This window comes from Octopus bimaculoides, chromosome 26, assembly GCF_046866305.1.
Source record: "Octopus bimaculoides isolate indiv1 chromosome 26, ASM4686630v1, whole genome shotgun sequence".
Classification (NCBI taxonomy): domain Eukaryota; kingdom Metazoa; phylum Mollusca; class Cephalopoda; order Octopoda; family Octopodidae; genus Octopus; species Octopus bimaculoides.
Genome location: NC_142953.1, coordinates 7,311,586 through 7,326,585, shown reverse-complemented (window position 1 = coordinate 7,326,585; position 15,000 = coordinate 7,311,586). Strand labels below are relative to the sequence as shown.

Below are 15,000 nucleotides of genomic sequence, written 5' to 3'. Positions count from 1 at the left end.
GGTTTTGCTGGACTTACCGAGATGTATTTCGGTTTGACTTGGTAGTCAATATGTCTGTGGCCAAGCTCCTTCAAGATGACGTTGGTTTTATCGATTCTGTCGAGGCGTGTTATACACTTTTCCACAGTAGCCATGACACGAAGGGCATGGGCGCGCAATATGGCACTACTCTCCATATCCTTGTTACTCAAACCCCGAAATGGCAGAAAAGTGTTCTGGACATCAGGATGCGAATCAAACAATCTAGAAGATAACAGAGAAAATGAATTAATTAGTTATATATTATTTATTATTATTTTATGTTTGACTTTTGTTTTGCATTTGTACAAGTTGGATCCAAGTCTCACCTAGAGACCTCAAGAGACAACAAGTTAGAAGTTCATGTAGGTGTTATGCCTAGGGTACCATATATTTGGATTTGTACAGTTTTGTTCTAGTGAATGTTTAAGAAACCATAAGAAAATTATGTGTTTGCTTTAAAATTTGAGATCACATAGACAGTATTTTACGTAGGATATGGGCATATTATTATTATTATTATTATTATTATTATTATTATTATTATTATTATTATTATTATTATTATTATTATTATTATTATTATTATTATTATTATTTTTATTTTTTATTTTTAAAAAAAAATTTTTTTTTTGTTAAGGTTATCTCTACAGGTTTTCTATAGAATTATAGCCAGAATTGATTTGTTACGACGTTTCGTATCCGAATACCCCAATGAGGTGGAAGACGGAGAAAATGGGTAATAGATGTATATGCATCAGGGACGTGTCGCCTAGCTAGGCAAGGTAAGCAGTGCCTACCTTGAATAAAATAGATTGATAGCAACATTTTCCTTTTATGGCAAAATATATACGTATTTCTATAAAATGATGAAAGTTACTCTGATTACAATGCATAAAATGCAAAATAATGGTTCGGCAAAAATGACTGACAGAATAAATACCAGGCTTTAAAAAAAAATATAGGAGTCGATTCGTTCGAGTAAAAATTCTTCATGACTATATGTCCCAGCATGGCTATATGCCCCAGCATGGCCATAGACGAATGAGTCAAACAAGTAAAAGACATAAAATATATCTTATATACTAAAACAGATTTTGTAGGTTGTAACACCCGGGAAACGCCGGGGTGCATTGCTAGTACTATAATTAAAAGGGCTTTATTTTCTGTTGAAACTCAACAGGTATTTTCTGAAACATTTTGTTTACAAATTTAATTCGTTTCCTTTCTTGAAGGGAAAGAAAACCGAACTTCAATGCCTTTGAAGTTGAACCACTTCAATATTCCATTTAATTCGTCTAGTTTATTGCATGGCTGCTATGAACGGAGTGCCAACTATTAATTATCCGTTTTGTTGAAGATTTCTGATAATTGTGGCCAGTTTAATAGTACTTTAAGAAAATTGTACTTTGTTTTCATAACGCTTCCGAAATATTTATTTAATACGTCACTTTCTGTTGCTCTCTTTCCATAACGACATACAATCAGCCGTTTTGAGTGGAAGCCAAGCTAAGCTTTTGCCATCAATTCTCCTCTCCAAAGACGAAAACAGATTTATCAAATTACATCGGAATAAAAATCCTGCGTTTTCCAAGAGATAAACATATTTTATCATTTAAGATCCACTTACTGTATTAGATAGAATGTATTAGGCGAAATTGTGTCAACGAAGTTTACAGATTATTGTCAATTTATTACAAACATGATACCGGGTTCTAAGTCAGAAGCGCTGTGACTTAAAAACATTAACCCGTTATGAGCATTTCATGAGAAATTTAACTCAGTCCCTATTCAGGGAGATTTTTATGACTGAAACATAAATCCACTCTACCGTTGCATTAAGACGATAGAAATAAAATCTGGCTCCGTATGTGAATCTTTACGCTTTGAATTCAATCTAAATAATAGCATCGATCCGATCGAGTAATCGTTATACCAAAAAAATCTGAGTGTCAGACTAAATGCCTTGTGGGGGGCATTCGTTTCGGCTCTCTGCGTCGAGATCCGATTCCACCACCACCACCACCACCACCACCGCCGGGGACATTTGTTTCGGCTCTCTCCGTCGAGTTCCGATTCCACCACAACCACCACCAACAACAACACCACCACCACCACCACCACCATCGCCACCACCACCACCATCATCATCATCATCATCATCATCATCATCATCACCACCACCATCATTATCATGTCCTCATCGTCATCATCATCATAATTATCATCATCGTCATCATCACCTCTCTTCCTCCTCCTCCTCTCCTTCCCCTCTCCTCCTTCTCCTCCTCCTTCTCTCTTCCTCCTCTGTCTGTTTGTCTGTCTGTCTGTCTGTCTGTATGTATGTATGTATATATGTATGTATGTGTGTATGTATGTATGCGTGTATGTATGTATTTATGTATGTATGTATGTATGTATGTATTTATGTATGTATTTAGGTATGTATGTATGTATGTATGTATAGAAAGAATGTCTACAGCGAGAAATTTTTTCCATGACAAATTACAGTGAATAATTTTCTTACGGGTTCGAATATGCCTCAGTCATATATATATATATTTATATATATATATATATAGTGAGTGCATGTCTATAAATATATATGTCTGTGTGTGTGTGTGTACATACATACATACATATACACACACACATCTATTTATATACGCACACTCACTGGCACACGCACGCACGCACACACACACAGATACAGACACCCACATTTGCGGGGCATGGTTGCTATTGAAACGGAGAGAACCTTGACGTTCAAGCAACTCTCTTAGCAACGATGCATCTAGACCACAAGGACACTCGACAATTCTCAAGTAACCAAAGCTAACTTCATTTATCCCACTTCAGTAGGCTCGAGTATAACATTAAATTAGTTGTCCTCGACTTTTATCTAAAATTGTTAAGATGCACGAAATACGAAGAGAGTGAAGCTATTTCGGAGCATATGGTTACCGAAGCATGGTTGCTGTTGTTGCTATTATTATTATTATTATTATTATTATTATTATTATTATTATTATTATTATTATTATTATTTTCTCTTTATCACGGGTATTTTTGGAGTTCCTGGAGTCTTGCTTGCATAGCGGGCTTATTACCTGCAGCCTACGGTACCATGCTATTCGTTCTTTTCAGCTCTCTAATACTTTCCTATTATTATTATTATTATTATTATTATTATTATTATTATTATTATTATTATTATTATTATTATTATTATTGCTTTTGCACAGCTTCTAACGCTGGAGATGTACTACAGTGTCAGCTGTTCACTACCAGCGAACTAAGGTAACACTTATTATTCGAGCACCTTCCGGAGTATTCGAGCGGTTACAAGCAGTGCTGTTTTCTCCAAGTGCTCCACCCTTATTGCAGCCCCCTATTTGTTCCACGTAGTTATCGAGATTTTTGCTCACTGTTCCCAGGAAATGATATGGAAAATTAAAGGGGTGAAGGAAAAGTATTACAAATCCAGCAGCTGTTTCTCGTGGCTCGGCTGTCCATACATAACATATGAGAGAAAGAGAAAGGCGAGCGGGCAGGAACGCTGTAGCTCCCCGAGAACCACGTCAAGCGTATGCATATCTCTGCAGTGCTCAGTCACTTGAACCTTAATTTCACAAGCAGGCTGTTCGGTTGATGGGATCAACTGGAACCCTCGACATCGTAACGGACAGAGTGCCAGTTAGTTAAGGGTCTATGTCTGTTGGTCTCCTTGCTTGCCTTCTCTCGACTGGTCCCACTTTCGATATCCTTAATTCCGCTGTGTACGTGTCTTCCATCTTCACTACCAAAAACCATTCCCAGCATAAGTGTTGGGCTGGTTACATTTGCTTTGTCTTCTTAACATTTTCCTCGCACAGAACAGCAATGGACGTCGCATAGATATACCACAGAAGTCCTTCCACACATCAGCAAAATCTATGCGATTTCCATTGCTTGTGTTTTTTATTTGTACTTCCTTGTTCTTCCTCTGTCTTTTCATAAATCGTTCTTAATTATATTCGTCAGATTCAAATATGACCTGCGCTACGAACGTATAAATTTGTTGTTTGGGTTTTCTCACTATTTGAGCAATCGCCATGTGGAATCCGTATCCCTTAACAATCTTCCCAATTAGATCATTGGGTAAAGATTGATCGGCCATAACCTGTGCCATGAAGATGAGGCAAATTCCTCCCAGCTGTCAGTTTTGTCTCATTCTCTCTATAAAGTTTGCGTTCGTTTGGATTTCATTATTAAATTTTCGGCGCCTATCTGTTGATGTATCTCCAATAGGTAAGAGGAAGTGATTTATCCTCGATATGAAAGAGGGTTATAGATAATAGATCTTCAGTGGAGAAAGAGAGAGAGAGAGAGGGGGGAGGGGGCGAGGGAGGATAGAAAGATAGAAAGGAAAGAGAAAAGAGAAGGAATAAATGAAAGAATTGATAAAGAAACTAGGATTGCGACTGTTTACGAAGAAAACACATTAGAGAATAAATTTATCTTTCTGGAGACAAAAAGGATACTTATTATTGAAGTGAGGCGAATCTACATTCGAGTATATCTATCTATCTATATATATATATATATATATATATATATATATATATATATATATATGTGTGTGTGTGTGTGTATGTGTGTGTGTGTGTGTGTGTGTGTGTGTGTGTGTGTATGTATATGTATGTATGTATGTATGTATATATATATATCTATGTATATGCATGTATGTATCTCTCTCTCTCTCTCTCTCTCTCTCTCTATATATATATATATATATATATATATATATATATATATAAATGCATATACATATGTACGTGTGTTTGTGTGTGCGTATCTGTGTGTGTGTGTGTGTGTGTGTGTCTGTGTCTGTGTATGTGTATACAGAGGATTGTGATTACTTTGAGACAACCCTTTTTGATAATTGTAAATTGTTGATAACATTATCCGTAATTACAATCACCGTATTCTATTCTGTCTGTCTGTCTGTCTGTCTGGTTATCTGTATGTATGTATGTATGTATGTATGTATGTATGTATGTGTGTTTGTGTATGTATGTATGTATGTACACACTTACATGCACGCACGCACACACACACACACACACGAACACACACCACACATGAATATATATATACATATATAAATACATATATAAATACATACATATGTACGTATATATACACATACTTCATCCGTATAAATAGAAATACATATATACAAGAGTACATATATACACACTTACGTACATACGTACACACATACATACATACATACATACATATATACATACATAATCTATGCCTGATTTATTTATGACGTTGAAGAAAACAGCTGGATTTAATAACATTTTTCACCGATATAGGGATGGAGTTTAGCCAAAGCAAATGTTCTTATTCAACAAGTTAACGGGGTAAAACAATTCCTGAAACCCTAAATTTGTACGTAAATGGTTTCTCTATCTTCCCAGTTCCATAAAAAGAGTGCTACGAATGCCTAAGTATTGATGAAAATATATCAGTCATAAGTTACTATAAAAAAGATAGATAGAGTTATCAAAAAAATATTATGCAAAATGCTGGCGTGGTTGTGTGGTAAGAAGCTTGATTCCCAGCCTCATGGTTTCGGCTGTGTTCAGTCCCACTGCATGGCACCTTGGGCAAGTGTCTTTTATTCTAGCTTCGGGCCGTCCAAAAGCCCTGAGTGAATTTGGTAGAAACTGAAAGGAGCCCGTCATATATATATATATATATATATATATATATATATATATACATACACACATATACATATATATCTGTGTGTGTCTTTGTGTCTGTGTTTGTCCCCCACCATCGCCTTGAAAAAGCTAATGATAATAGTATAAAGTGTAAACTCTTTTGGACTCGTAACTACATCACATTGTGGAGGTGCAATGGCCCAGTGGTTAGAGCAGCGGACTCGCGATCATAGGATCGCAGTTTCAATTCCCAGACCGGGCGTTGTGAGTGCTTATTGAGCGAAAACACCTAAAGTTCCACGAGGCTCCGGCAGGGGATGGTGGCGAACCCTGCCGTACTCTTTCACCACAACTTTCTCTCACTCTTACTTCCTGTTTCTGCTGTGCCTGTAATTCAAAGGGTCAGCCTTGTCACACTTTGTGTCACGCTGAATATCCCCGAGAACTACGTTAAGGGTACACGTGTCTGTGGAGTGCTCAGCCACTTGCACGTTAATTTCACGAGCAGGCTGTTCCGTTGATCGGATCAACTGGAAACCTCGACGTCGTAAGCGACGGAGTGCCAACAACAACAACAACAATACATTACATCACATTTTGAAGACTCTGCTTTCGTAATCTAAGAATAGCAGATAGGTAGAAAATATATGAACAAACGAGTCAGCAAAACTATTACAATTTCCGGATGCAACCACAAATGTCGATTAAGTAACATTTCAGTAGAGGAAATAACATATGCAATCAGCAGCTGTTTAAAAATGTCACCGAGTACTATTTCTCCTTGCAACACGATGTTCTTGGAAACAATATACAATGCCATCTGCAGAAGAGACAGAGATGAATATAAACAACTCCTCTGCTATAGAATATATGTTGATACGCACATATCAGCACAAGGAATATTAGCGGATAAAAACTTCTACCCCAGTAGAAACCTAACAGACCAGCTGTAATTAGTTGGAACAGAAATACAAAGTCATGTCCATACAGTCACGTACAGAAGTTGTGCTGCAGATGTGGACATCTCTACTAATTTCAGCGGGAAAGAGAATATCTACGAACAACTGCTTCGAGACCTGCAACTCTTCTACTCTGATTATAAATTTACAATCATACTAATAACCATTGGTGCATTTGGTTATGTTAGTAAATATCTTTAAGTCACAATCTGGATAAGTTTGGATTTTCATGCAAAGAAAGAGATCGGTTAACACGAACTGTACAACCTGTGAGTGAAAGAGTAAAAATATGCGAGATTTTCTTGAAGTTCGATGTGTTACAAATACTGTTATTGTTATTTAAAAAAAACTGTATTGATGGATTTTTTCTTTTTGTAAGAAACTAGCTCTTCTTTTTTTTTTTTCCAAAAATGAATAGTAATAAAAGAAAGGAAGTAAATGGCCTAGCTGTATGGTAAGACGCTTCTTTACCAATTCCACGGCGTGGCACCTTGGGCAAATGTCTTGTGAGACTGGCCCGTCGACTGGCCCTCTCCCCCAAAATTTCGGGCCTCGTGCCTAGAGAAGAAACGTATATATACTGTGTCTATATATATGTGTGTTTGTGTGTGTGTGTGTGTGTGTGTGCGACGGGCTTCTTTCAGTTTCCGTCTACCAAATCCACTCACAAGGCTTTGGTTGGTTCGAGGCTATAGTAGACGACAATGGCTCAAGGTGCTACGTAGTGGGACTGAACTCAGAACCATGTGGCCGGGAAGCAAGCTTCTTACTACAAAGCCAAGTATGCGCCTAAAGAAAAAGATAGATAGAAAATTGAAAGTGTAACGCATACATGTATACATATTTGAGTGTGTTTATATATACACACACGCGTATCACTATACTGCTTTATTTGTACAGACACTAGTCATTAGTGCATTGTCTGATAAATATCGGATTAAATATTGCGACGCATGAAATGTCATTATTTTATTTCTAGAAATAAATCTTTCAAAACTGATAATGTCTGTTAACATTTGAGATATCTGAATGTATGTATGTGTGTATGCACGTATGTATGTATGTATGTATGTATGTATGTGTATGTATGTGTGTGTATGTATTTATATGTATGTATGTATGTATGTATGTATGTATGTATGCATGCATGTATGTGTATGTATGTATGTATGCGTGTGTGTGTATGTGTGTGTTTATGCATATGTGAATGTATGCATGTATGTATGTATGTATGTATGTATGTATGTATGTATACTTTCATTCTTTTACTTGTTTCAGTCATTTGACTACGGCCATGCTGGAGCACCGTCTTTAGTCGAACAAATCGACCCCAGGACTTATTTTTTGGAAGCTTAGTACTTATTCTATATGTCTCTTTGGCCGAACCGCTAAGTTACGGGGACATAAACACACCAACATCGATTGTCAAGTGATGGTGAGTGGACAAACACAAACGCACAAATATATAAGCGCGCGCGCACACACATAAATATATATATATACATATATATATATATATATATATATATATATATATATATATATATATATATATATATATATATATACGACGAACTTTCGGTTTCTGTCTACCAAATCCCGTCACATGGTTTTGGTCTCACAAGACATTTGCCCGGGGTGTCACGCCGTGGAACTGAATCCGGAACTATGTGGGTGGAAAGCAAGCTTCTTACCACACGGCCACTCCTGTACCTATATATGCATATATACATACTTCTTTAATAGAAATTTGTTCCATAGATTTCTAATTCATTTTCGTCATACGTTATTTATGAATTTTAAAATCGTATAGGTATGAACGTATGTATATAAATAATCAATATAGGACTTAACTTATTAAACAAAGTTCAATAAATTTCATGAAATAAACGAAATGAAGCAGATTAGATGTTAAAATGGATTATCCTTTTATTCAATAATCCTACTCAATTGTTTCTGACAAAAAAGTCCAAGATTTCCATAAAGAGAATATCAGAAAGTCCAAATTTGTACTCTTCAGTAGGTGAGATTTAAAGCAAAGTAAACAAAAAGACGTTTAAAATATACATTGAACATTTCCTTAATTATCATTATTATATAGGTATTAGTATATACATTCTTCCACTCACAGAGATTTGAATCAAGACCTAAATATTAAAGGACTTGGCTGTTTAAATATCTAATAGTTAATTCTTGACTTCCTCACTAAGAAATCCAATAAATTATCTATTTAAAAAACTCCCTAAAGAAAATACTGGTCAAGATGTCTACCAAATAACAAGCTTAACTAAGAAAAAATTCAATGTGTATTTTAAACGTCTTTTTGTTTATTTTCTTTTAAATCTCACCTACTAAAGAGTACAAATTCGATCTTTGTGATGTTCTCTCTATGGAAATCTTGGTCCGGTTTGTCAGAAACCATTTGCATTTCATCTTCGTGGTCGACATATTAAGTTCTAGATCAGCACTGCGGTCGATGTAATCGACTTTCCCCCTCCTCCGGAATTTCTGGCCATGTGCCAATTTTAAGGCCTTGTGCCTGTAGCACATATTATTATTATTATTATTATTATTATTATTATTATTATTATTATTATTATTATTATTATTATTATCATCATCATCATCATCATCATTATTATTTTGGCCAGTCGATTAGATTGACCCCAGTACGCAACCGGTACTTAATTTATCGACCCCGAAAGGATGAAAGGCAAAGTCGACCTCGGCGGAATTTGAACTCAGAGCGTAAAGACAAACGAAATACAGCTAAGCACTTCACCTGACATGCTAACGTTTCTGCCAGCTCGCCGCCTTATTATTATTATTATTATTATTATTATTATTATTATTATTATTATTATTATTATTATTATTATTATTATTATTATATCTAGACCTAAAGCAGATCGTGATCGATGACGAGTTGTTTCATTCAGTTCAATTATGCCACCATTATCCTTTTTCATCGTATCAATCTGATTATACAAGGTGTTGATACTCTCCATTAAGGTATTGGCAAGAGAATCATGATCGTTTAAGCCATGTTACAATAAAAAAAAGCAAAAAAAAACAACAACAAAACAAAACAAAAAACAAAATCGCCAGCAATCAGCTTCTCAAAAATCACCTTCATGCTTTTCGATTTCCTCCTGTCTTTTTGCATCTTCTCTATACAATTATTTCCTCGTAAACAACATTAAAAAAAAAAAAATTCTTTTGTCGAATACGTAACCAAGGGAGATAATATTTGTTTTAGCTTAATATTTTCCGTAATGTTTTTTTTTTTTAATACTAAAGCAAATAGTTTACATATAGCGAATCGTACAAATGTGTTGTGATCCCGGCTGACAAAATGGAGGATGCGTTACAAATTCAAAGGCAACATATGTTGTTTATAGTTAAGTCCAAATATAGTTTCTTCATTTCAATATAACCAGAGATTAGAGGTTGTATTAAATGGAAGAATGCAGGTTCGTTTGAATGAAAGGAACTAATGTTGAAGTGGGCGATAAAATGTAGGATATTAACGAGTTTACTCTTTTAATATTCTTATATGACATTTTTCGCTAAACGCTTGGGATTCCCTGCTCTACAAAGCTGCATTGCCTACTAGAAAGAGCAGTTGAATTTACCTCGAATCAATCCCTACATCGATGTATTCTTTTCTACTCTAGGTACAAGGCTCTAAATTGGGGTGGAGAGGCCAGTTAATTAGATCGACCCCGGCGTACTAACGTTTCTTATTTCTTTATTGCCCACAATGGGCTAAACATAGAGGGGACAAACAAGGACAGACAAAGGGATTCAGTCGATTACATCGACCCCGATGCGTAACTGGTTCTTAATTTATCGACCCCGAAAGGATAAAAAGTAAAGTCGACCTCGGCGGAATTTGAACTCAGAACGTAACGGCAGACGAAATACCTATTTCTTTACTGCCCACAAGGGGCTACACATAGAGGGGACAAACAAGGACAGACAAAGGGATTCAGTCGATTACATCGACCCCGATGCGTAACTGGTTCTTAATTTATCGACCCCGAAAGGATAAAAAGTAAAGTCGACCTCGGCGGAATTTGAACTCAGAACGTAACGGCAGACGAAATACCTATTTCTTTACTGCCCACAAGGGGCTACACATAGAGGGGACAAACAAGGACAGACAAAGGGATTCAGTCGATTACATCGACCCCAATGCGTAACTGGTTCTTAATTTATCGATCCCGAAAGGATAAAAAGTAAAGTCGACCTCGGCGGAATTTGAACTCAGAACGTAACGGCAGACGAAATACCTATTTCTTTACTGCCCACAAGGGGCTACACATAGAGGGGACAAACAAGGACAGACAAAGGGATTCAGTCGATTACATCGACCCCAATGCGTAACTGGTTCTTAATTTATCGATCCCGAAAGGATAAAAAGTAAAGTCGACCTCGGCGGAATTTGAACTCAGAACGTAACGGCAGACGAAATACCTATTTCTTTACTGCCCACAAGGGGCTACACATAGAGGGGACAAACAAGGACAGACAAAGGGATTCAGTCGATTACATCGACCCCAATGCGTAACTGGTTCTTAATTTATCGATCCCGAAAGGATAAAAAGTAAAGTCGACCTCGGCGGAATTTGAACTCAGAACGTAACGGCAGACGAAATACCGCTAAGCATTTCGCCCGGCGTGCTAACGTTTCAGCCAGCTTGCCGCATTTAAAAGAATATTCTTTTCTACTCTAGGCACAAGGCCCAAAATTTTGGGGGAGGAGGTCAGTCGATTAGATCGACACCAGTACGCAACTGGTATTTAATTTATCGATACCCGAAAGGCAAAGTCGACCTTAGCGGAATTTGAACTCAGAACGTAAAGACAGACGAAATACCGCCAAACATTTCGCCCGCTGCTTTACAACAGAACAATAGTAAATGTACTTTCTCTTTTCCTTTTATAAAATTATCAACAAAGTTTGGCGGTGGAAAAAAAATTAGTTACTACCTTTTTCTCTTAAACTTTGTCGCATTTTTATTCTGAATTTTTAGAAAATTTAATACGATTTTAGTCATGAGTCTGCAGATCTACACCAGCGTAGAAAATATGAAAATATAATCCGGCGAAAATTTAAAATACTTCAAGTGGCTGGGAAAAAATTCTACAAGATCTTGTAATCATCCTGTATCGTCTTTTTCTTTCTTTTCTTTTTTTGTTTTTGTTTTTAGGTAGGAGACTATATTATTCAATGTGTCTTCTTTGCTTCTGAGGAACGCAGTGTGTTGTTAGAAGGAGGTTTGAGTGCTATTTTTACAAGGACGAGCGAACGCGTAGCGACTTCACTTCGGGTTCTCGTATTTACGTGTTTAGTGTTCAACATGAAGTGAGGACTTCAGAAAATAGACAAAACCATTACTATTGATAATGATGATGGTGATGACGACGACGATGATAGTAATAATAATAATAATAATAATAATAATTATTATTATTATTATTATTATTATTATTATTATTATTATTATTATTTTTTTGCCACAAGGGCGAAGAATAAGGGGAACAATACAAAGACTGACGTAAAGTGTGGGGTTTACATATAATGAAATGATGATAAAAGAAAGAAAGAAAGTATACATGGTACACACTGAAAAAGAAGGGACATATGCATAGCATACAAAGGTTTATAAAAGAAGGGTCGGGGAGGATGATAGAGATGTGGCCCTCCTGATACAAGAAAGCCTCTAGAGATAATCGAGGAACCCCTCTGTTCGAGACTTCCCTGAAACCCCCAAAGGCAAGTGCCCTCTCTAAATCCTTCTCTCCGACTCACGGGTCTACACTTAGAGAGGTACCATCCACTCGTAGACTAATTGATGTAAGTGTTCCCATTGATGAAAATATATCTGTAAGGGAATTTGACAAACTAAGTAAATATAAGGACCTGGAAATTGAAACACAAAAGATGTGACATCTTAAAGCAAATAATCCTTTCTACTAGAGGTAGAAGACTTGAAATTTAGGGGACGGGACTAGTCGATTACATCGGCCCCAGTGTATCAATGGTACTTAATTTATCGACTCCGAAAGGACGAAAGCCAAAGTCGACCTCGGCGGAATTTGAACTCAGAACATAATAACGACAGGCGAAGGTATTTCGCACAGCGTGCTAACGATTCTGCCAGCTCACCGCCTTGATTCTGTCAAATAATAATAAACTGAAGCTGTTTTATCAAAAATGAAATTATCATAATCAAACTAATGAAAATAGTCCAATGACAGCTGTCAAATCCTCGAACAGATATGAGAAACAGGTTATATGTGGAGTGTGAAAAAATAAACTCCCACCTCATGTTTGTTGTTCTTTGATTAATTGTGACTTCCTGTTTAGTTTCTGTGACGGCGGCCAGAAGAACACGGACAACACTAACCATTGAGAAATAATTATATTCAAACCTCAGCTGCCACGTTTCATATAACCCCCCCATCGCCACCGTCACCCCCTTCACCGCCATCACCACCTCCAACAACAACAACAACAACTCGTTATCTTCTTTTACAAATCTCCTTGAAACACATGCAGACTCACTAATAGTCACATGTAAGCTGATTTAGAGAAAGAAAGCGCTGTTGAGGACGTAAATAAAAACAAAACAGCTCACTGGACTGTTTGAACGAATCACAGTTGTTAACAACACTAAATTTGACGGCGTTTTGCCATTAATCCCTTGGTGGCTGTGGTAATATATAAAATAGCTAACTGTCTTCGCATTCTGTTCCATTTCTGTCATAGCAATTCTTTTATTTTTTTTTCTGAAAATAATTCAGATAACGAGCAAACTGGTCACATTTCTCTCTTAGCTCTTGTGTTCTTCAATTTTTTTCTCTCTCACTTGTCGTCTGTTTTTGTATAAATTTTAAATTCTCGGTCGAGTTTCTCACAAGATTTTATAGATTTCTTCGAGACTTCAAGTCTCTTTTCTTCTACGTTATATAATGTCTTCAAAGTGCTGTTGTTTTTGTCGTTCTTATTGCTGCTGCACTTGGAACTGTTGCTATTATTGTTGTTGTTAATCTTGAAGTTGTTGCTGCTGTCCTTGATGCTGTTGGTGTTGTTGTTGTTGTTGTGGCAAAATTTGAAACCATTGTTATTATTATTTGGGCGGTGAGCTGGTAGAATCGTTAGCGCCATTTCGAGCGTCTCTATATTCTGAGTTCAAATTCCGCCGAGGTCGATTTTCCTTTCATCCTTTCGGGGTCGATAAACTAAGTACCAGTTGTGTAGTGGGGTCGGTGTAATCGACTTACAACCTTTTAGGAAGTTAGTACACGAAATATATTAACCTCACCATCACCACCACGTCTTTTTAACTACAGAATATAACCACCATTTTAAAGTCTTTCACACACACACACACACACACAAAAAACAAAAACGAACAATTTTCATACAAAAAAACAAAACAAAAAGAGGAGAAAGTATAGAATTAAATGATTAAAGACCATATTTGTTGTACAGAACATTCACCCTTTAGAATTACTTATGAATATCTATCTATCTATCTAACTATCTATCTATCTATCTATCTATCTATCTATCTATCAATCTACTTATCTGTCTATCTATTTATCTCTGTGTCTCTCTCTCTCTCTATATATATATGGTTTGTGAAATATCATTTATCATTATTATTTTATAAAAGAACGTATAAATATTTGACTTGATCAGCAAGGTGCAAACAAGTGTATTTATGAAGTCAGGAAAGTAATACTAGAGAGAAGATGAATTCACTTTAAATTTCTTTATATTTTCGAAATGAAAAACGTATTCGTTCATCAATAAGATATTCAATTTATTAACGGTAGCTTTTTGATATCAGTGTCAAAGACTTGAAAAAGCTTTCATATTATAATGCAAGGATGTATATATATATATATATATATATATATATATATATATATATATATATATATATATATATATACATAAATGCACACACACACACGCACACACACACACACACACATATATACACACACACACACACACACACACATCTTTTAGTTATTTCACTCATTAAATTGCGGCCATGCCTTGAAGAATCTTTAGTCGAAGGATCGAACACCAGTGTTTGTTTTTTTAACACACACACACACACACACTCACACACACACACACACACACACACACACACACACACACACACACACACACACACACACACACACACACACACACATATTCCTTTCGACAAGAAATTTAAGATGGCGATAAAAGACAACCTTCTCAATTTTGCATCTGAGCTGCGGCTCTGGAT

The 15,000-nt window shown here is 36.2% G+C and overlaps 1 protein-coding gene across 2 annotated transcripts in view; it reads right to left on the bottom strand.

Annotated features, from left to right (window-relative positions):
• LOC149130929 (uncharacterized) overlaps positions 1–15,000 on the bottom strand; it is a 71,825-nt gene that overhangs the window by 8,698 nt on the left and 48,127 nt on the right. For both annotated transcript variants that reach the window (XR_016238507.1, XM_089342603.1), the window contains exon 2: positions 18–243. Coding sequence is in view for 1 of the 2 variants with exons in the window: in XM_089342603.1 (XP_089198729.1) it covers positions 18–243 (226 nt within the window). In the remaining variant the exon portion in view is untranslated. The remainder of the gene's footprint in view (positions 1–17; positions 244–15,000) is intronic.